Raw genomic sequence first — 21,596 nt, 5'->3', positions numbered from 1 at the left:
GTAATTATAGCTCTGTTTGTATACAGAAACACTCTCAATACATCTCATCTTATCTCATCATTATAATTTTATCAAATTTTCATATAAAATATAATAAATAATTCAATTTTTTTAAATTTTAAAATAATAATAATTTTAAAAAATAATATTTTAAATTTTATTCAACTCATCTAAAACTATCTCAATACATAGAGACAAATTGAAACAAACCGACAACACGAGGATAAATTTAACCATCTAATCCTCATCTATATATAGTTCTCGATTCAATGTAGGAAATGAATTTCTCTCTCTCGGGTTAGGAACCTTATTTATGTCATGGACAGGATTGAAGAGTGCAGTGTCAAAAAAGTCTCAGCGTCCAGCTGCATGCGTGTACCTGTTCCAAGTAGAAACGCAGAGCAGGGCAGCCATATGTAGGGTCAGTGTGTAGTTAATTATCGGCCAATTTTTTTTTTTTTAATATTGATATGACTTGATATAATATCTCATAAGCGGTGTTATTTTATCACTTAAAATAGTCTGTTATAAGTGATCGTCAGTTCAAAATCATATTTTTTATTTTTTTATTCATATTTTTTATCATTTTAAAATATTTTAAAAAAAATAAAAAAATAAATCAATACACTAATTAAAATTTGGCATAATAATTTTAGGTTGGATGTTGATATGTGATAGAGAAAAACAATTTCCCCAGCAAGATTTATGAACGTATTTCATTAAGTTGGCATTAGGATTAGGAACTTTACTTGACAACGACCAATGGTAAATAGCGTGGGTATTAATGTCGTACTTCAACTGCTACACATGCAAGGAGCAGAGCAATGGTTCATCATGTCAATGGCATCAATGCAATCACGAACACCTTACTCTGTACCAGCCACGTCTCGTCAGATAGAAAAACAAAGATAGAGCAAAAGCTTATGATATATAGGGCAGAGATCTAGACCGTATGATTGTCAGTTTAATTTTTAGCACTAGTCAAGATGCCATTTTCTTGCCAGCAAAGAATGCACAGCTGGTGCAGATAACAATGTCAGCCAAAGCGCTAAGTACGTTTTTCCAGTTTTGACCGAACAGTATCGATCTTGTCTCGCCCTTAAACTATCCCTCCGAACGTCAACCTGATCTGCCCACATCTTTGGGTTTCAGCCAAAGATCATACCAGAGAGAATAACCTTTTTTTTTTTTTTTTTTTCGTTTTGTTTTTTTGTCGTTCTCCTTCTCTGTTTTGCTATTCATTTTTACTTCATACAATGCTGCATATTCCATCATTCCATCCTATCTTATTTTCTATAAATTTTTGTTCCTCGGCATCCTATCTTTTTCTTCGGTGAATATGCAAGCTTTATCTTCATAGCAGAAACCAAATTTCTCAACATTGTTCGTTAAAACATATAATGAATGCATTTCTTTGGGGTCTAATCGAGGAGTAATCATACATACAGTCGTAGAGTATGTAAGTGTTATACAGTCATTTTGAAAAAGAATAAAAATTAATATTAAAAAATTAATTTTTTTTTATATAAATCTCATAGTTATTAACTTTTTTTCAAAGTGATTACACGGTACTTGCACACTCACGATTGTAACTATTATTTTTTTTAATCGAGCAGCTTTAACTTTTTAGATGTTTGAGATGAGAACAATCTCATTTGAACGTTGAGATAAATTGAGTTGAATTGTGAATAATAGTATTTTAGTTTCATTGAGATAATTTTAATCTTTTAAGTTGAAATGTATAAAGTAAGTTTGAGATGCGCTTAATTTTTTGATGAGAAACTGAAAAATCAATAGATCTAATCAATAATTTATTTGAGATAAGTTGAGTGTTCAACAACCTAACACAACATAAATATGGTTAGTGGTCAGTCTCTCCAAAGAAAAAAATTATAAAAAAATATTTTTTTTATGACGTAAGAACAGAGCTAATAATATAGAAACTCAGCTGGCTACGAAAAATGTAGCCGGCAGTGTCTCGAGTTTAATCAACAAAGAGAGGCATTCCTATTGATTCCACAAACAATGTCTCGAGTTTCTTGTCCCCTCAACCTAGCCTAGCCAGATGATCTTGACCCAGAAAAAAGAGCGGTGCCCCAAACATTCAGACAAATCCAATCACATTCAACTTTTACACGAGCAATGAAGAATTGGGCACGTATGAGTAGTAAGGTGATCTCATATGATCTGTAAATAGTAGTGATAAAAAATAATAATAAAATACTAAATAGTAACTCCACTATCCAAACGCAGCCTAAACAACTCCTTGCCCCTCTTTCTCCCTCAGTCTACCTTGCTTTCAGCCTTTTCAAAACACCAACAAAGCATCCCCCCAAAAGGCAGCTCGCAACAGACATTGCAGACCCACAAAGAAGAACCAGGTAGGGAGAATTGATCAGAAACAAAAAAAAAAAGATGAACAAAAATGAATTAACACTCTAGTGTTTTACACGCAGCCTCCCCGTCCCCCCCACCACACACACACACACACACACACACACACATTCCCCCAGTTTTCCCCCCCTTACACAGTGGATCAGCTTTTATATGTAGCCCAGAGCTTTGCTTTTTGGTCTCTCTTTTTCTGCACTGTTTCTCTCTTCCCTTGTTGTTCCTAAGGGAGATTCAGGCAAATCCCAAATCATGTGCATCAAGTAATTATTAAAGAAAGTTCAGAAGACCAATGATCATCATTGAAAAAACCAAAATTATAAATGTTTGGAAACCTCTAACAGTCAAATTTCTTTAGCAGAGTTGATCATGATCAGGTATGCCGCAACTTTGATCTCAGGCACTGAATGTAAGCCTTCTTCTTTTATTGGTAGTAACCGAAGAATTTTCTACAACACGGCCAATAGGCCTCAATTGGGTCGTCGGCGAAAGATTAGGCGAATTTACAACCTTTGGAATTTTAAGATTCTCCATATCTAATCTTCGCATCATATTATAGCATGAATACACCTCATCCTGTGACACAACACAAAGTCCAAAACCCATTAACAGGAATCTACTTCCTTATTATTTTTTTTTATTAAACTATATGCGAAAAATAAGTTCTAAAATAAAATATAGATACAGATATCCGTACAAGGGACTCACAATTTCAAGAAATCTACGATGGGAAATGGAATTCATCTTCATCTCCAATGCTCTTCTTGTTAATCTATCATCCAAAGCCAACAAGGCGGATGCAGCAGCTATTGCAGATGGTCGATGACCCATTAAATTGACCTCTAGATTGAAGAACTTACATCAATACTACATGATTATATATAAACATATAACAAAAGTAGAACAATAATATGAATTCTAACATATATAAATGTTCATGATGTACCTCTCATTAGAGCTAACATGATCTCCACAGTTCTAGACACTATATTGCTTGGTGGAGACTCAATATCGCACAACTTCGTGAGGAAGAAATAAAGAAAAGCAAAAGGAGTGATTGAGCACATCCGCCATTCCAATGTGCTCAATACCAGAAGCTCCATTCTCTGAATGACTTTGCTATCAAAGTTATAATCCTCTAACAGATACTCTGATAACGCTGGAACTTTTACCTCCTCCATCTTCGCAGCCAAAGAAAGACACGCCACTGAAAGTAATCTAATAGCCCACAATTTTTCACTCTGAAAAAGATTAAAAATTCATGATTGATATATGGATTGCGTTGAAACAGAACACAGTCCGTCCATTGTTTCGAAAAAGAAAATAAAACTTACAGAGATGGACCGCCTTGAAAGGAATCTATCGAAGTATGTCATAGACATATGAACTGTTTGGAAACTAAATCCGAATGCTGCTCTGATCTGGATCCGCGTATAAAGACAGACAAATCAACCCGAATTACAATGGCACTGTTAAAGTTTAATCTAACTAAATGAAAATACAAAGGAAATGGAGGCGAGACTAACTTTGAGAATCCATGTGATAGTTTCCAAGCGAGCACGTTTGACCCAGTTTCCAAAAACCAAGGATTCATTTCTTTTGAACCCATAACAGATTTCTCTTTCAAACAACGTGTCCATGTACTCATCTTCACAGTCATCGTAAGTCGTAAAGTTAATGAAGGTGTCCTCTACCAGCTCGTCATCCAAACAAGTCTCACTTTCTTGACAGAGGAGCCCAGAGATGGAATCATCATCTACTTTTAACTCCCTCATTTCCTCTCTCTCACTCTCTCTACATCAAACAGAAAACCTAAGACATAGGAGAGATGCATAAAACTGCTAAATCCATGATTTGGAGAGAGAACACGTTGTTTACCGCCATGACCAAGAGGAAGAAGTAGAGGGAGAAGTGGAAATGGAGACGGAGAGCTATAATTTAGCAAAAGATGTGAGAAATTTTAGCGGTTATAGATATTGATTCTGCGTTGTCTTTTGATGTGGCGAGACTGTAGGAGTTTTTTGTTTTGGGGTTCGATGTGGTCGAGAGAGCGCGTTTATAAATGGGTAATGATACATTTATTATTATTTTATTATTTTGTTTTTCTTTTCTTTATTAATCTGTATTAAAAATTTCAAAATATAATATTTTTATATAATTTAAAAGAAAAAAAATTTAATCTACTAATATATTTATGTAAATTAATTTAAAATAAATTTAATTTTATAAAAATTGACTTAAAAAGTAAAAAAAGTTCAATTTTTTATAAAAATAAATTTTATTTAATTAAATTACATGATTACTTAATTGATTTATTTTTATATTATGTAAGAAAATTTTAATGCAGATTCAAAGAGAAAAAAATAATTAAATAATAAAATAATAATAAATTAGTTGTAAGGTATGAATAACTTTATAAATTATCTGGAAGACTATAACGTTTGACTGAAGGAAAATGCTGGAGCTCCCGTTGGAGCTCTAGTGTATTTTATAGGTGTATTTTTTAATTTTTTTTATATAGATATTTTTAATAATTTTTAATATTTTTAAAAAATAAAAAAAATTTATAATATTATTAAATAATACTTTCTTAATCAAGAACTGAAGTTTTCAGGGCCGAACTGTTCGGGGGAACTGCAGGTTATACGCGAGTACTTGGAGCGTGTTGACACGGTCCAATGGGAAGAGGTTTTGTCATTGTTAGTGTCAGGGGAGCGCCGAACATGGGGTCGTACCCATGAGGCGTGAGGTGTAACTTGGTCTCATGTGATTGGACTTTGGAGAGAGTTGGGGATTTACTGAGGTACGATCCAGACGGTGGCGTCACCAGTCAAATTTTAAGATAAATCTCGAAAAGAAGAAAAGAAAAATGCTAGACCGCTGGGCTTAGCATGTGTTTTTTTTAAGTGTTTTTTTTTTCAGTTTTTTTTTAATAATTTTAAATATTTTAAAAAAATAAAAAATATTCATAATATCATTAAAAATTATTTCTTTAATCACTAAGTATGTGTTTTATTTTATTTTATAATTAAGAAAATATTTTTTAATGAATTTTTTTACTTTTTAATTAAGGAAATATTTTTTAATAATGTTCTAAATTTATTTTATTTTTTAAAAATATTAAAAAAATTTATATAAAATATAATTTTAAAAAATACATATAAAAATATATGCTAGAACCAACGAGACTCTCAAACAGTAGCTCTAGCATTGTCCATCTAAAAAATAACAAGAAATTCACATTCGAGATTTCTATAGGAAAATTATATATGTATAACTATTTTTTATAATTACTTCTTAAATGAGAAGTATTTTAATAAAATAAATTATAAAAATAACATTATTTTATATAAATATTATCATTTTAATACATAATTGTAAAAAAATTATAAAAATAATTGTATATATATCATTACTCATTTTATATATGCTTTATACACCTATTAAAAAAGTATATCAATCAGTTGTTTTTAGTATTTTTTTTAAGTACAAAAATATTTTAAAAAATTAATATTAATTAGTACATTTTTCAGTAACGTGTCCCTAACAGAACCATACATATATATATATATATATATATATAATTAAAGGTCTAAGAAAATGTGAAAACAACTATGAAACGCTAGTAATATGTCCGCTAGCATTATTATGTCCAAAAGTAGTAAAAGGAAGTAGGACAACAACTTTTTACATCAATTGCAGATGCTTTATAGCACACCCAATGGATTTTGTAAAACCCTCTTTTAATATGTATTTGAAAAAAATTATTTAAAAGTGACATTCAAGGGATGTTTTATTTTATCTATAATTTACAATTGATTACAGTGTTACCACTACATCTAGCGGTAACTGTTCACAATTATAAATAATTTTTAAAAAAAATCTTCTTGCAAGCTATTTCGTGTACCAAATCGCACAACAATGTTAAATATAAGACATTCTTTTATTTATTTTTATAATAAAAAAATTATATTAGTATTGGTATGCAGTTTGATGCACCGATCTGCTTGTACCTAGCAAATCACTAATTTTTAATTATATCTCTCTACTTTCACCTCTCCTAATGTGATTTAATTTATTTCATTTCAACCCATTTTCACACTCCATCTGTTTATTTCTTGCATTTCCCTTCCTCAATATTTTTTCCAAATTTTCATTTTTCTTTCCTTGGGCATTATTATTTCCCTTTAATTACTGCAAGTATAGTATTTTTTTTTCCAGATTTTCATTTTTCTTTCCCTAGACAGTATTATTTTCCTTCCATTACTACAAGTCCAATACTTTCCTTCAATTATTGTACATTCTTTGTTCTTTAGAGAGTTTTGTAAAGAGACAAATATAATTATTTTTTATTTTTTGAATTAATTTATATTTTAGTTTAGCTTATAAATTTGAATTAATTTAAAATAGAACATAATTATATGACATTATATATGAGAAGATCTTGAAAATATCAAAAGATATGAGGATATTATTGGTAGTTAGAGAAAATATTTAAAATAAATAAATAAAATTAAAAAGTATAATATTTAAATGATATGAAAAAAAAAATAGATAAGCTGATGTATGGTATATTGTAAAAGTCAATATGTAAAATAAAAAAAATGAGTTTTGATAATGTATTTTAAAAGATAAGATGAAGGATCCATTGTGAATACTCTAGACAACGTACAACAATCCAAAATCCAACGCACATGCAATAACGTCGTTTGGTTTTACATATGCGAGATGAAATTATATAGATTAGGTAAAAGTTAAATGTTGAATAAAATATTATTAAAATATATATTTTTAATATTATTTTTATTTTAAAATTTAAAAAAATTAAATTGTTTATTTTATTTTATATAAAAATTTTGAAAAAATTATAATTATTAGATGAGATGAAATAAACTTATTTTTTTATAAAAAAATGTATACGAGATATATACTTGTAATACTCGTCATATATATTGATCTCTGATCATCATGCCTTATCTTAATTAACTTCATGATTTGTTTAAATCAACTTCTTAGTTGTTACCTATCAAGAAATAAATGAACTAATGCTATTTATTGCTACGTACAACTACAAGCTGCCTACAAACCTCATCATTATTAATTTTATTATTATCCAATTCTATTGAGGTACATTACATATTGACCTCACGAATTGTAGTGATCATAAGTCTGTGAGCAATGCTAGGTAAGTCTATAAATGAAGACTGTAATGTAAGTTTAGGTTATTTTAATTTTAAAATTTTTAAAATTATAAAATTATCTCTCTTAAAATAATATTTTCTCTCATTTAATAATGTGCCTACACATACAATCCCCATTTAATAATGTACCCTCGATCCAAGTTTTGGGTTGCTCCAACTTTCTCGTATGTTTTCAGATAACATAATATATCGTCTCATTTAATTATTTTAATTATTTTAATTTTTAATATAAAATAAAATAAAAAATTTAATTTTTTCAAATTTTAAAATAAAAATAATATTAAAAAATATATTCTAACAATACTTTATTTAACTTTTTAACTTTAATCTCAATTCTATCTTATCTCATTTACGAAAACAAAAAGACCCTAACCATTAATTCATGTTACTCCAAATATTTAAAATATAAGTTTTTCCCTATCTATGAAGATTAATAACGATGTACGTCTGAAATATCTCGTAGAAAATGTAAGACGTACTCCAAATTGGAGATCCGGGACATGATGTGTGGTACTGTTCCATAAACTTCATTATCATATATATATATATATATACACTATATATATATATATAGGAAGACTTGCCAATTAGTGATCAGTCGTGCAATTAATTTGAATTTTAACACGATTATTATATATATTTGGGTAATGTTAGGGATCCCGCTCCTATTTTTTTTTACATAATTTTTTTAATATTTTTAAATTTTTTTAAATTTTTTTTTATAATATTATTAAACAATATTTTTTTATTATTAAATAAAAAAAACTAAAAAAAATTAAAAAAAAACGTGAGCGGAACAATGAGCGGGATATTACAAGCTGGGGGATCCCTATCATTTTCCAATATATTTTTCCCCTCAACTTCTAGCTAGGGATATTACAAGGTGGTCTATATATGTTATCTACTCATCAAGGAGTCAACAAATAAGATATACCTGTACTGAAGCTGATCTTGTAAATTATTAGTATTATTACTTATATGCTTATAATATAATTGTTATAACTATATTATTTTATATTAATAGATGAAGGTAGGACCATATATATATATATAATCCGCGTTATTTATAAGTTGAATTGAGTATCAAAATTAATTAAGTAGCTGGTTCAAAATTTGCTGTTTAATTTATAATATTCAAATATGAGGAGTAGTACTACTAGCTAGCTAGCTAGTACTCGATCGAGTTCGAACTTGACATGAAGTACTGAGCAACATTTTAGTTTAATAATTGATTTATTTTTTTCAAACTTTGTTCATGAAAAGCTCGACAGATTGGTTATATATTATTCTGAAATGAAATAAATTTCATTATTAAGATATTTAATTGTTTTCATAAATTACTATTGATAATCGACGGTCAAAAGTCATGTGAACAACTTGGAGTACTTTAGATCATGAGAGATCAAGATTGTTGGGGGCCAGCTAGGCTAGGGGCACTCCCAACCAAATGATGTACGTACGTCATGTCGATCGATCGATTAGTGACTTTTTTTTTTTCTTAAATTTGTTGATCGATTAGTTATAAGCCACGACTCATTTATCAGTAGTAGTACTACTGGAGTTTGGAAGGACCATCCGCTGTCATGTGTATATAATTTTAGAATAATGCTATAAATAGTTGTAACGTGAATAATTCATGTTATATAATTGTTTTGAATAAAAGTTAGATCTATTATTAAAAAAAATAATTTTTATTTTTATGTAAATCTCATATTTATTTACTTTTTTTAAAAAAATTAATTATACATAATTTACGCACTCTACGATTATAAATATCATTTCTCATAATTTTATCCTAATGATAGTCAAAGTACCGATGATATTCTTTAGGTCTTCTCATTTTACGTAAAAACCGAATTGAAACTGATCATGTACCAGCTACCTAACCTAGCTATATATATATATATATATATATATATATATATATGTATGTCTCTATTATCTTCGTACTTAATTTTCTGGTCCCGTTAACGAGAAGTCTGTCTATATATATGTATATATGTATGACTCTTGAGTGTCTGAAAGCATATCCAAATCCAACGGTTTTTATATATGTAATTATATATATATATATATATATATATATAATCTTCTCCATTAATTTTCACTTGTTTTTTGTTTTTGAAAAAAATTTATGCATTCATGTCTTGGTTGTTTAAACATTAACGTCCAAGACATGAATGCAGAAATTTTGTTAGATGATCGAAGTTTAAGGATATATCGAAGTTTGTTAGATGATCACTTATACCCTTCATCCCTCCTCAGCTAGCTGCTCATGTTTGTCTACATTCATTATGTCTTCTACCTAGCTTGACTTGTGCGCGCGCGGTGGGACAAGCTAGACAATATTATTGTTGAATATTATACATTATGCTCTAACAGTCGAATTTGCATGTCTATAACATTACTCGATCGATCTCTTCTTGTAAGTGTTTGCATAAACTAGAAAATAAAATTATTACAAGAAAATTGCTTATTTACGACCAATTATTTTCAACGAAATAACTATTTTCAATTAAAATGAATCTATTTTCGTCGTAAATAATCATTTTCTTAACAAAAAAAAAGTCATAAATATCCGTTTTTCTTGTAGCGAACTAATTACATTCATCACAAATTAAATTAGTGATCCATTGCCAACGTACATTAATATGCATGATTACCCATGCATGCATGCAGTACCCCTAGTACTAAAGTTTTTCTTAAAGATAGAAGAAAACAGATAAAAAAATGCAGGCAGAATGAATCAAAGTTCTCATGGTTATAAAGATATGGCAATTATCAATGTTGATCATCCCATTTGAGATCGATATATGTAAAATGTTGGGCGTTTTTTTTTTTTTTCTCCTTTTTCTGCTAATTACATTTGCCGGATCCCAAAAATGATGTTTTTTTGGTAAGTACTCAGTCCTAATTAATAGTACTATGATCTGGGAGTTGTATTTAATATGCGTTTCAGTCATTCGACGAGAATTAATATAATTAATGTGTACGCGTATACATTAATTATATTAATTCTCGTCGAATGACTGAACCAAATTAAATACATGCAACTGCTGGTTAGGAAACTGCATGTGGTTAGGACAAATTGTTCTTCATGCAATCATTCAAGGACAAAAAATCATGAGAGATAGGAAACTGTGGTTAGGGTCGCCAAGAATTTTTCTCACCGGCGGCCCCAACATGTTTTATTCTTATCGTTTTTGTTCTTGATGATCAGTCAATATTGCTAATGAGGATGCAGACTCCAAGTGCATGCAGCCTGCAGATATCATGATGATCAGTTGGCCTTTGCCAATAATTCCACAGCTTGTTTCTAGCTAGCTACCCCTCGGCCATTTGTTTACCATTTTCTTTTCCTGCTAAACTCTTACTGTTAAAATCATGTTGATGAGATCCTAATTCATTAGTACGTTACAGTACTTACATGAACCCAATTACGTAGCCGGTACATGCTCGTCATGTTTGCACCGATCGAGTTAATAGTGTGGACCAGAAATTGAGAAATTAATTGCACAGGCTGGAATTTAAATAGTGCATGCATTTAACGTGACATGGTCCATCCACACCAGCCATGATCAGGATCTTGTTAATGCATGCATGGGAAATAGTTAAAATTCATGAGCATTCGTAGTTAATATTATTTTAATGCAAGCTAGCCCCATGCAACTCCTGGACTGCACAGAAGTTCTAGCTGGATACGCGCGTCTGCGAGAGATTTACTCCAAGAATCAGAAGAAAAAGGTGGAATTATAAATGGTCTATGCATGTTGTTGTTCCCTTCCCATAATACAATGATCTGGAACTCGCATTTATTCCAAACATTCATGATTAGGTGCCCCCATTGATAACATGTGCTGCACGTACGTACGTAGCAGCTAGCATGGGTACAATAAAGTCAGCAAATAGTTACTGCCCCTACACTTGGATATATTGTAGCCTCTCTTAAATACTATGATCACTGTACGTACGTACGTATAATATTATTGGGGTTCAAAGCAATGAAAGCATGCATGCCTGATATCGGTATACAAATTCATGACTAGAATTCTTGATCAGATCAGGTGTATGTATAATAAATAATAGTTGCTTCGATCATGGGTGTTTTTCCAAATCCAAAACCACAATTTGAATTCAAATGCTATCTTGGTGCATTAATTCGTAATAGAATTGCTATCTTCATTGTGGTTCATATTTTATGGTTCCCCTCATGACACGAGTACGTCTCACCCTCTACAAATTTTTCCTTGATCCACCATTTGAACACCACCAATCTAACCAGTGTATAAATTAGGCTTTCTTAGTAGATCAAAACCATTAAAGGGCTTCCTAAAGCAGATTACGTACCTAGGCTGTGTTTGATGTGTCAATAAATAAGCTTGTAAATATATATATATATATATATTTGTGTATATATATTGTCTCGCGCCCACCAATAAAACTTGCATGAGAAAATGGGAAAAAAAACTCAACTACTAAACATACACGATCTGGAGTTGGGTGAACCTGGAATTCTGAAATTAAACTGAAGTTATAGAATTCTGAAACTGGAAAGTAAGAAATTAAACCGATATAATGATGCCTGGAAGAGAACATAAAGATGGAGGGTAACCAATTAACGTGCATGCTTGACCTTGGTGGCTTCAAAAATTACTGACAAATTAAAGGGTTATACCTAACAAACACACCACCTACACACACTAAACTCCCATGCCATATCTCATTCGATCAACAAAAGTGCCTGCCAATTAATCTTGATTCTTGCGTTGTATTCCAAAGCAAGTCAGGAGAGCATTAGCCATCAGGGGTTTCAGGTTTGGATTCCCAATGCTTTGAGTTTGACTGCTCTTCGCCTTCACAGGGAGCATCTGGTACCCTTCAAAAAAAAAAGAGAAAAAAATATTTACAACAGTGTAATTATCGTATAATTATTTTGAAAAAAAATTATAAAAATTATACAAGATCTACATAAAAAAAATTAATTTTTTAAAACGATTACGCGATATTTACACACTTTATATAATTACTCTAAAGAAAAAAAAAAAGAAGCCTGGGCTTCTTTAGTCCAATTCCAGCGTATGGGTCTCTTAAATTGAATGCGTTTTGATACCATAAAAAGAGTAGTTCGACAAGCGCCTGTTATAACGACCGGCACAAGGACTTCTTGAATAGTTTAAAGTGAAGAATGAAAAATCCCAGCTACTCCCCATGCCCTATTATTCTGTCACAATAATGCATGGCCTACACGAACCTTATAAAATGAATGAAAGGTGCATATACGTACTTAGGGCTGTGCTTCGACTCCGACGGAGTCGGAGTTGTCGTTTCCGACCTCCGACTCCGACTAGAGTCGGAGCCAAATTGTCCCTCCGAACTGGAGTCGGAGTCCGACTCTGATCGAAGGTCGCTCCGATCTCCAATAGGAACTCCGACTTCTGAGGAAAACTCCGAACGGCGCTCGAGCAGAACCCATACAGATAGGTTCACTCGAAGTACACTCGATGTGGCGCTCGAGTAGACTCTATACAGAGAGGTTCGTTCGTATTGCGCTCGAAGTGCGCTCGACATGGCGCTCGAGCAGAACTCTTCTAGAGAGGTTTGCTCGACTTGCGCTTGATATCTCACTCAAGCTAATGTTCGAAACGACGTCTTTTACAGCTGGATTTTTATTTTTTAAAAAAATCGGAGTCGGAACTCCGACACCGACTCTGATTATCTATTTGGAGCTACTCCGAATTTCAATGACGTCGGAGTCAGAATCGGAGCAAATATCAAGCGGAGTCAGAAATTTCAAAATTTTGCACAACCCTACGTACTATGATCGCCTAGTCCTAATTTTTAATTTTGAGAAATGGACCCAATTAGCTAGCTAGCTAGCTAGGAACGTACACCACTTGCAACCCATATAAAGAATTAGGCCTTGTTTGAATAGTGCGCAATCGTAATAAAATAATTCGTTAATAATAATAAAATAATTTGAATTGAAATTTTTTATAAAAATTAAAAAAAAAGAGAGAAAAATTTAAATAAAAAATATATAAAATTAAAATATTATCTAAATATAATATTTGTTTTAAAATTTAAAAAAATTAAATTATTTTGTATTTTGTTTAAAAGATTAAAAAAATTATAATAATTAGATTAAAAATTGAAAATAAAAAAATAAAAAATATTTATATTTATGTTATTTGAATATTAAGATGAGACGAGACGATACGTGAGGCTTTTGCCATTCAAACCAGGCCTAATATATTCAACCAGCTCAAACCACCAAAGAACTGGCTGTGAAGGCGTGGGAGAGAAATATTACCCATCAAAAAGCTTTTTCATAATCCCAAATAACATTTTGCTTTATGTATGAGATCTGAATTAGTGCCTCAAAAGAATAATGTTCGAAAACTATTAATTCTACAAGCTTACAGTATACAAATCCGATGCATTTAGATCCATGCACCGCGTACACATGTAGCATGCATGTGATTTAGGATTAAATCAAGTAATAAAACTAAGTGTTGTAACATCTTTGACTTTTAAACCTCTTCATCACCCAGGTTGACTGCAAAGTGGCCAAGATTTCTACCCTGTACGTACGCCAGAAAATGAGATTAATGAACGAGGCATTAAGATAATAAATTATGAGCATATTCGGTTGCAGTGTGAGCAAACATGCCAACACCAGCTGTATATACTACTTACCATCATAAACCGGGCTTGCAATCTTAAACAATATATAACAAATGAGAAGGCAAATCTTAAATATAATAAATCCTTTCCATGGAAATTGAACAACTCGTTTCAGGTTCGCCATGCACGCGAGCTAATGTGACATACATAGATTCATCATGCTTAAACACACAGATTTTGTCATCATCCAATTCTAAAAAAAAATAATAATAAGGATGTGCTCTCTGAATGCGGTAGGTTGTACTTGATTAATCATATGCGAACTGGTTGAGAGCATTTTTTTTTTAATATATAGATATCCATGCCTTAAACATAAGTCCTCCTTCAGTACTAAAACAGATAATAACACCAATCCAAATCAAGTCCATTTAGATTCTGTCTCAAATTTCTATCAATTGGATATATTGGACTTTAAATTCCACTAATATATGACCAATTTTAAAAGCCCTCAGTTATCCATAGACTTGATTCAAGCTAGGATTTCCAAGGAATGCAACTTGTCCAGGCAAATTCAGCAATCCAAATATACATGGTAACTAGAACTACAAATCCTAACCATGTTTTAAAGGCTGAATATGGTGAAAATCAAGTACATCAACACATCCTATCTTAGATGAGATAAAAAAATATAATGTGTACTACAAAACCCAACCAAACAAAGTTCTCAGAATACTAGTTGCGGGTGTGTAAGGAAGCATTTACGTATTTTTCATAAAGGAAAAAACCACCTCAGATAACATTCGCTGCTTGTTAAGCAGCTGGGTCCTAGCCTTGTTGAGAACTGAATTCGGTGACCTATACATCCTCTGTAGAGGCATGAAAAAATAAAATGAACCACATAATATGTGAACTAACAAATTCAAAACAATGCCTATTATTTCAGATATAGGCCAAAGCAATGGGATATGCGCAACTATAAGAAACCAACACCAATGGAACCAACCTTTTCTGCGCTAGATATACGATGTTCATCATCTAGAAAATACTTCTTCGGTGTGAACCCGAATACATCGTGAAGGAACTCATTTTCCTGTATTTTTTCCATGATCACTCAGCCAGAAAAAGGAAATCAAACAAGATAGAATATCCAGGATACCAACCTTCATATGCTTAATGAAGCCTCCCCCAAGAAAACGCTTCAAAAAATTCAACTGTTATAATTGAAATTAGACAAACACTCAAAAGTCGGCGACATTCACAAAACCAGTAATGCAGGATAAGTGGCAGGTAGTAGAGAACCTGTATCAGTTCAGACCATGATGATGTCTGTAATGATTCTCCACCAATCTTCACTGTTATCTCAGGACAATAACCATTCTGATATAATAAGTAATAACATAGTTAGTTCCCAAGTCCCAACTGCAATAAGGCATCAAGGTTTGTAAAGTACCTCAAAAAAATCCAAAATATCCCGAAACAACTTCCGCTGGCTGTTAAGATCTTTCTTAGCAGAACCTCTACCACCGGCCTCAGCAGAAAGGTTTCTAACTTGATTTATGATTTTCCCCTTTAATCCTTGTATATGTGTAAACCCTTCCCGAGGTTTGATTCCATCTTGAGTCAAGCCATCACTTGAACCTTTAGCTTCGCCACAAAACTTCTCCACACTTCCTATCTCAAAAATTAGAGCAAGAGCTTCACCAGTAGCAATGCGTACAGACCGATCATCCTTGTCCAACAGACTTGATAAATACGATATTGACCTGCACCATTACCTAAAGATGTAAATAATTCCTTAATTATATTCTGGGAAACCAAAAGTTTTTTGTGGGCAAAATAGCATATAGACCATGCAGATGCCATCTCCCTCAAGTCTCGTGCATAGTTAGGTGCCCTTGTAAAGCACCAAACATCAGATGGTGTAGGTGATACAGTGGGCTTGTAGTGCTCGTAATAAGTTTCCAGGCAGAAAGAATTGCTATCAGTAGGCCTGTAAGGATTTCGGTCCAGACCGGAAAAACCGATCGGACCGAATGGTTCTGGTCGGTCCAGATAGGACTGATGGGAAGACCAGTTAGTTTCGGTCTTCCCTTTACAAAATTTTCGATTCTCAGTTTGGTCCCGGGGTGGGGTTTTTCCACCCCGGACCAGACTGGACCAACCGAATATAATATACATATTTTAAAATATTATATATATATATATTATTTTATATAACAATTGTATAATTAATTATGTAATTTTCATCTAACCTATTACCATCGACAATATAAAATGTTAAATAAGCAATTACTAATATGCTATCAATTAACTAATGTATTATATCAATTAACTAACCTATCATCATTAACTAATTACTAATATCTACATCTAATTAAAGTTATTAGATAATTTTTTTGTAAAATACCCAAGTTATTAGATAAATCACCATTTGGTATTGGGTTAGACTGACCGGACCGGATGGTTCCGGTCCATATGGGAGTTCAGTCCAGTCCAAGGTAGGAAAATCCTAGACTGAAGAGGTTCGGTTTGGTCCCAAAAACCCCTTATGGACCGACCGGACCAGACCGAATTCACTCCTAGCTATCAACTAAAAGAAAAGGAGGGCCAAGAAAAATAGTGTGTTGGGCTGGAATCAACAACTCACTCTTGCCAATGCATGGTATTTAGACTAAATCCATCCATGGTGGTCAAAAGAAAGGACCAAGCAGACACCACTGCAGATATGACAGCTGTCGAGGGTTTAAACACAACCACCTAAAATATGAAAAAACATTAATTCATATAAAAAAACCAAGATCCAGAACAACAAAATAAATGATAAAAATGAATAAATTCTTGTTTCAAGTTTTGATATTAAAAAAAAATAAAATGTTTCAAGTAATCAAGCCCTTAGAATCCAACTAGACTAACTGGTTTATCGTAATTTCTTATGGGGAGGAATAGGAGAGGAAAATAAGTTTCATTCGGTTAGTTGGAACAAGGTTTGCCAACCAGTTTCTTGTGAAGGATAAGGGGTGAGAAATTTGACGTTGTTTAATAAAGCAATCCTTGGAAAATAGTTTTGGAGATATCATGAAGAGAGAGATGCTTTATGGAAGAATGTTGTAGCTGTTAAATATGGGAGTGGGTGGGGGGATAGGTGTTCTAATGAAGTTACAGAAGCGTATGGGATGAGTTTATGGAAGTTTATTAGGAAATGTTGGGGGAGTTTTCTAAACATATTAAATTTAAGGTGAGGGAAGGGAAGAGGATTCTCTTTTGGCATGAAATCTGGTCTGGGGAATCAGCTCTTAAATGGGATTTTCCACCTCCCTACAGGATTGCAAGGGATCAAACTGTTGCCGTGGCAGATTATCTTCAATGTATGGATAATAATATTCTATGGAATGTTGACTTTATTAGAGAAGCAAATGACTGGGAAGTGAATGATGTTTCGGATTTTTGGGGAAGAATTTATAATTCAAAAGTGATGCAGGGAAGAGAGGATAGGTTATTGTAGGATCATGCTGGAAATTTCAGGTTTTCAATAAGTTCTTTTTATAAGGTGCTCAATTGTCATTCTGGCTGTGTATTCCCCTGGAAAAACATTTGGAGGGTGAAGGTACCTACTAAGGTGGCATTCTTCGGTTGAGTGGTTGCTCTAGGAAAAGTATTGACCACAGATAACCTAAAAAAACGTGGTTTGTGTATAGTTGATTGGTGTGTCATGTGCAAGATGGATGGTGAATCTGTAAATCATCTTTTTTAACATTGTGAGGTGGCAAAGTCTTTGTGGAATGAGGTTATTGGTCGGATAGATTTATATTGGGTGCTGCCTAAGGAAGTTGTGGATCTTTTTGTTTGCTGGCGTGGTTTTGAGGCAAGGAAATGTGTTGCTGCCAGATAGAGAATGATTCATTTGTGTTCAATGTGGTGTTTATGGCTGGAAAGGAATGAGAGATGTTTTGAAGACACGGCATTCTTTTGAAGATCTTCGAAATTTTTTCTTTTCTACTTTGAGTTTTGTGGGCTAAGATCTTTGTAAGGAATGATGATAATGTACTGAATCAGTTTCTGTCTTACTTTCCTGCTTTCTAGAGTGTAGTAGGTATTTCCTTTGTATACATCCTGTGTACTTGGGTTGTGCCTATTCTTGGTAATAAAATTCTTATTAACTATAAAAAAAAAAAAGAGAGAGAGAGAGAGAGAGAGAGAGAGAGAACTGCTCAAATCATTGGTATTAAAAAAAGCATGCCAAGTCAAAATTGGTACGATCAGACATCTTCAAAACTAAATACATTGAGCACAAATACGTACATTTGAACTCAATTTCGGATTAACCACTTGCCACATTATCTGCATTGACCTTTCTGTTTCCTCAGTGCCATTTCCACCAACAAAAGTGATTATGGCCAAGCACTCCAGCAACTACAATTACAATCCATGGAATGCAGAAAACAACAGGCTGAGTATCAATATCCTACTGACAATCCAGGTATAACCGGACAATTTTTTATCGATTGTAAAAGAACATAAACTCAATAGAATTTTGAAAACATCCCATACCGAGGATATCTTTGATGAATCTGACCGAGATTTAAGAGCCCGTGAAAAAGGAGTTATCGAATCTTCTAAAATTTCATGTGCATCATCCCCAGAGCCAACAGTCAAGGCCAACAATCCTACAAACGTTTATTATAATATTGAGATTGTAATTCGATTTGGGAGAAAATGCAATCAAGTCAACACAAAAGATTAAGCGACTGACCAATGGCATGGGAAGCTAAAGATATCTCTTTAGATGACCCACGTTTAATGGAATTCAAACACTGATGCAGTAAGGTAGCAAATCTGAAGAACAACATGAGATTGTGAGAATCCACAAAATACACATAAGAACAGATTTCTTGAATGTCTGAATATATACATATGTGGAGCACTAAATAGAGACAATAAAAAAGGAAATGGACGTACAATATGAAACTTCACTTATATCTCTCAACTAACAAAAGATTTCTTGCAAATATGGCACACGGGTGACATCAGAGTTTCTTTAAGATAGTTGCATGGTTGTAGTATGATAAATCAACTAAATGAATCTCAGTACAAGGTGGTTGTAGTTAATAATGGCATAAAACTTAACAAAGCAAACAGTGAACCCTTTGCTATAATAATCAGACAGCCTTATTACTGAACCCCGCCCTCCGCCAGGCACAAAAAAAAGAAGAAGAAGAAGCTCCTCTCCCTGTGTTTCTAGTTCATCATGCCCTAACCACCCTAAAAAGGGACAACAAAGAAGCAAACTAAAAGAGAGAGAAAAAGGCTCGTACTTCTTTTCCAGAAACCCGTGCTGCAAGCTGCTATTAAAAGCATCAATAATTGATGCCAGAGCTCTCTCTCTTGTGGAACCCCTTTGCCAATAACAACAAAATAAGGAAAAAAAACTATATTTAGCATAATTCATGGTCCCAAAAATATAACCAGCAAAAAGGAAAAAAATTTAAAGAAACCGATATAATTTCCTCACAAAGTTGCAAACTTAACGAGAAACAAGTCTCCCAATATCTAAGTTTAGATACTTCAACACAAATATATCCCACTCATTAACAAAAAGAAATTCAACCGAAACGCAAATACACCTCTTTTCATATAGAGCATCTAAAGCTTGTTCCAGTAAACTATCTTTATGTAATTGGACTTCTTCAGTGCCCCATACGGACATTTGATCCGACGAACTCACGCTACTACTATCATCATCGCTCTCCAAAATGGCAGCATTTTTACGCTGAGAATTGCCTGAGATTTGCAATAACATCAACAACCAATATTGAAATACTGCATATCTCACATTGTTCAAGCGATAATTTAAGCAAACAAAATACCGACTAAATATACCATAAGTGGAATGTAATAATAGCTTTTTTTTCCTTCTCAATTTCAGATAACAGCCAAGTCAATCAGAAACCCTAAGATCAATTTAAATGGGAAAAAGACAAAAAAGAAAGAAAGAGAGCCATACGCTTTCCCATCGGTAATTGCTCCTCCTCCTCTTATCGTCAGAAAGAGCTACAAGGTTGATTGAGAATCAGAGGACGGGAGGGCTTTGAAAATATGAGCTCGACCGAATTGAAACGAACAGAAATCGGTGATTGGAAGGAAGAATGAGCCATTAAAAATTGGAAGGGTAGGGTGCACAAACAAAAATCTCTCGGTGAGAGAAATCGGTGAATTATAGTAAGGGAAGGGAACAAATTTATTTATTTATTTTTTAAAACTGCGGGGTAGAGAGGTGAAAGGTGCCTTGTGTGGTGTGGAATCTTCGGCGAGATTCTGTTACGGTCGGTGATTGAGGTCATTTCGTGGCACCTTTGAGACCGTCAAATTGGGCCTTTAAAAAAAAAATCATATTTCGCGAGTATATCTATTTTATAATCAAATAATTATATAATTTGCATGAAATTATGGTGATTTATTTTTATGAAATATATTTATAACAAAAATTATAATTTTAAATCTTCATTTTGGTTATTCTAATTATACCGATCAATGTAATATATGTAAATATGTAAATAAAAAAATTATTTAAAATGTACGAGTTTGACAATAAAAACTAGAAAATATCATTAAAAAGACCGAACCCAATTGCTCTCTTTAACAGATTGCCTGATTCCAGCATCAGGCCAATCTACCAAGGAAGCTGTTAAGATAAGTAGAAGGGAGGTAGAAGAGAAGGCTATTTGGGGATATACCAAGGATTGCAAGTTTTCTGTCAGAAGTGCTTAACACCTGAGAATTAATATGGACAAACAACATAAGGGAGAGCAATCAACTTATCAGGAACAGGAGGGTATGTGGCAGAGGTTGTGGAAGTTGAATGTTGCTGGCTCAACACAATAGTTTCTATGGAGAGCATTGCAAGACATTCTGCCTACAAAACAAATGCTATTTAAGAAGAGAATTACTGAAGATAAAATATGCACGATATTCTGCTGTAAGGATGTTGAATCCATAAGTCATGTGTTGTGGTCTTGTACTGCAACTATTGATGTGTGGGTAGAAAGGAAGAACCTAGTGCAGAAGTACTGGAGTAGCAGTGACATGGATTTTGTACAACTGTGGGAGAAGATGCAGGACAGGTTCAACCAAAACCAAGAGAATTAGAAGAGATTGGCAGTAATTTTCAGAGGACTGTGGCATAGAAGAAATAAGTACATCTTTTAAAACAAGTTTGAAAGTCCCAAGTTATGTGGTAGAAGTTGCATTGTCTAATCTTGAAGAGATGCTCAACAAATGAATAAAAGGGAGCAGGAACATGGGGGCATAAATAGAGAAATAAAGAGATGGAAACCTCCTGTAGATGGGTACGTACACGAAAGTCAACTTTGATACACGTATATA

At 32.9% G+C, this 21,596-nt stretch overlaps 2 protein-coding genes across 3 annotated transcripts; both read right to left on the bottom strand.

Moving 5' to 3' along the window:
* Positions 1-1,944: 1,944 nt before the first annotated feature.
* On the bottom strand, positions 1,945-4,399 carry LOC109020937 (cyclin-D5-1-like). Its single transcript, XM_019003465.2, has 5 exons — positions 3,918-4,399; positions 3,726-3,812; positions 3,338-3,632; positions 3,100-3,233; positions 1,945-2,967 (listed from the first exon to the last, which is right to left on the bottom strand). The coding sequence occupies exons 1-5, from the start codon at positions 4,164-4,166 to the stop codon at positions 2,788-2,790; spliced, it is 945 nt and encodes a 314-aa protein (XP_018859010.2). The 5' UTR covers positions 4,167-4,399; the 3' UTR covers positions 1,945-2,787.
* A 9,515-nt stretch (positions 4,400-13,914) lies between these two features.
* On the bottom strand, positions 13,915-20,445 carry LOC109020941 (interferon-related developmental regulator 1-like). Of its 2 annotated transcripts, XM_019003470.2 has the most exons (13): positions 20,218-20,445; positions 19,838-19,994; positions 19,529-19,609; positions 18,967-19,049; positions 18,765-18,880; positions 18,516-18,626; positions 16,864-16,973; positions 15,667-15,979; positions 15,516-15,593; positions 15,377-15,427; positions 15,220-15,306; positions 15,005-15,082; positions 13,915-14,173 (listed from the first exon to the last, which is right to left on the bottom strand). In XM_019003470.2, the coding sequence occupies exons 1-13, from the start codon at positions 20,225-20,227 to the stop codon at positions 14,123-14,125; spliced, it is 1,326 nt and encodes a 441-aa protein (XP_018859015.2). In that variant the 5' UTR covers positions 20,228-20,445; the 3' UTR covers positions 13,915-14,122. The 2 variants fall into 2 exon arrangements, with proteins under 2 accessions (XP_018859015.2, XP_018859016.2); XM_019003471.2 differs by lacking the exon at positions 15,005-15,082.
* Between the last annotated feature and the right edge of the window lie 1,151 nt (positions 20,446-21,596).

The sequence above is a fragment of the Juglans regia genome, chromosome 8, assembly GCF_001411555.2.
Source record: "Juglans regia cultivar Chandler chromosome 8, Walnut 2.0, whole genome shotgun sequence".
NCBI lineage: Eukaryota > Viridiplantae > Streptophyta > Magnoliopsida > Fagales > Juglandaceae > Juglans > Juglans regia.
Note: the sequence above shows the minus strand (reverse complement) of the source record. Positions and strands in the feature narration are given on the sequence as shown.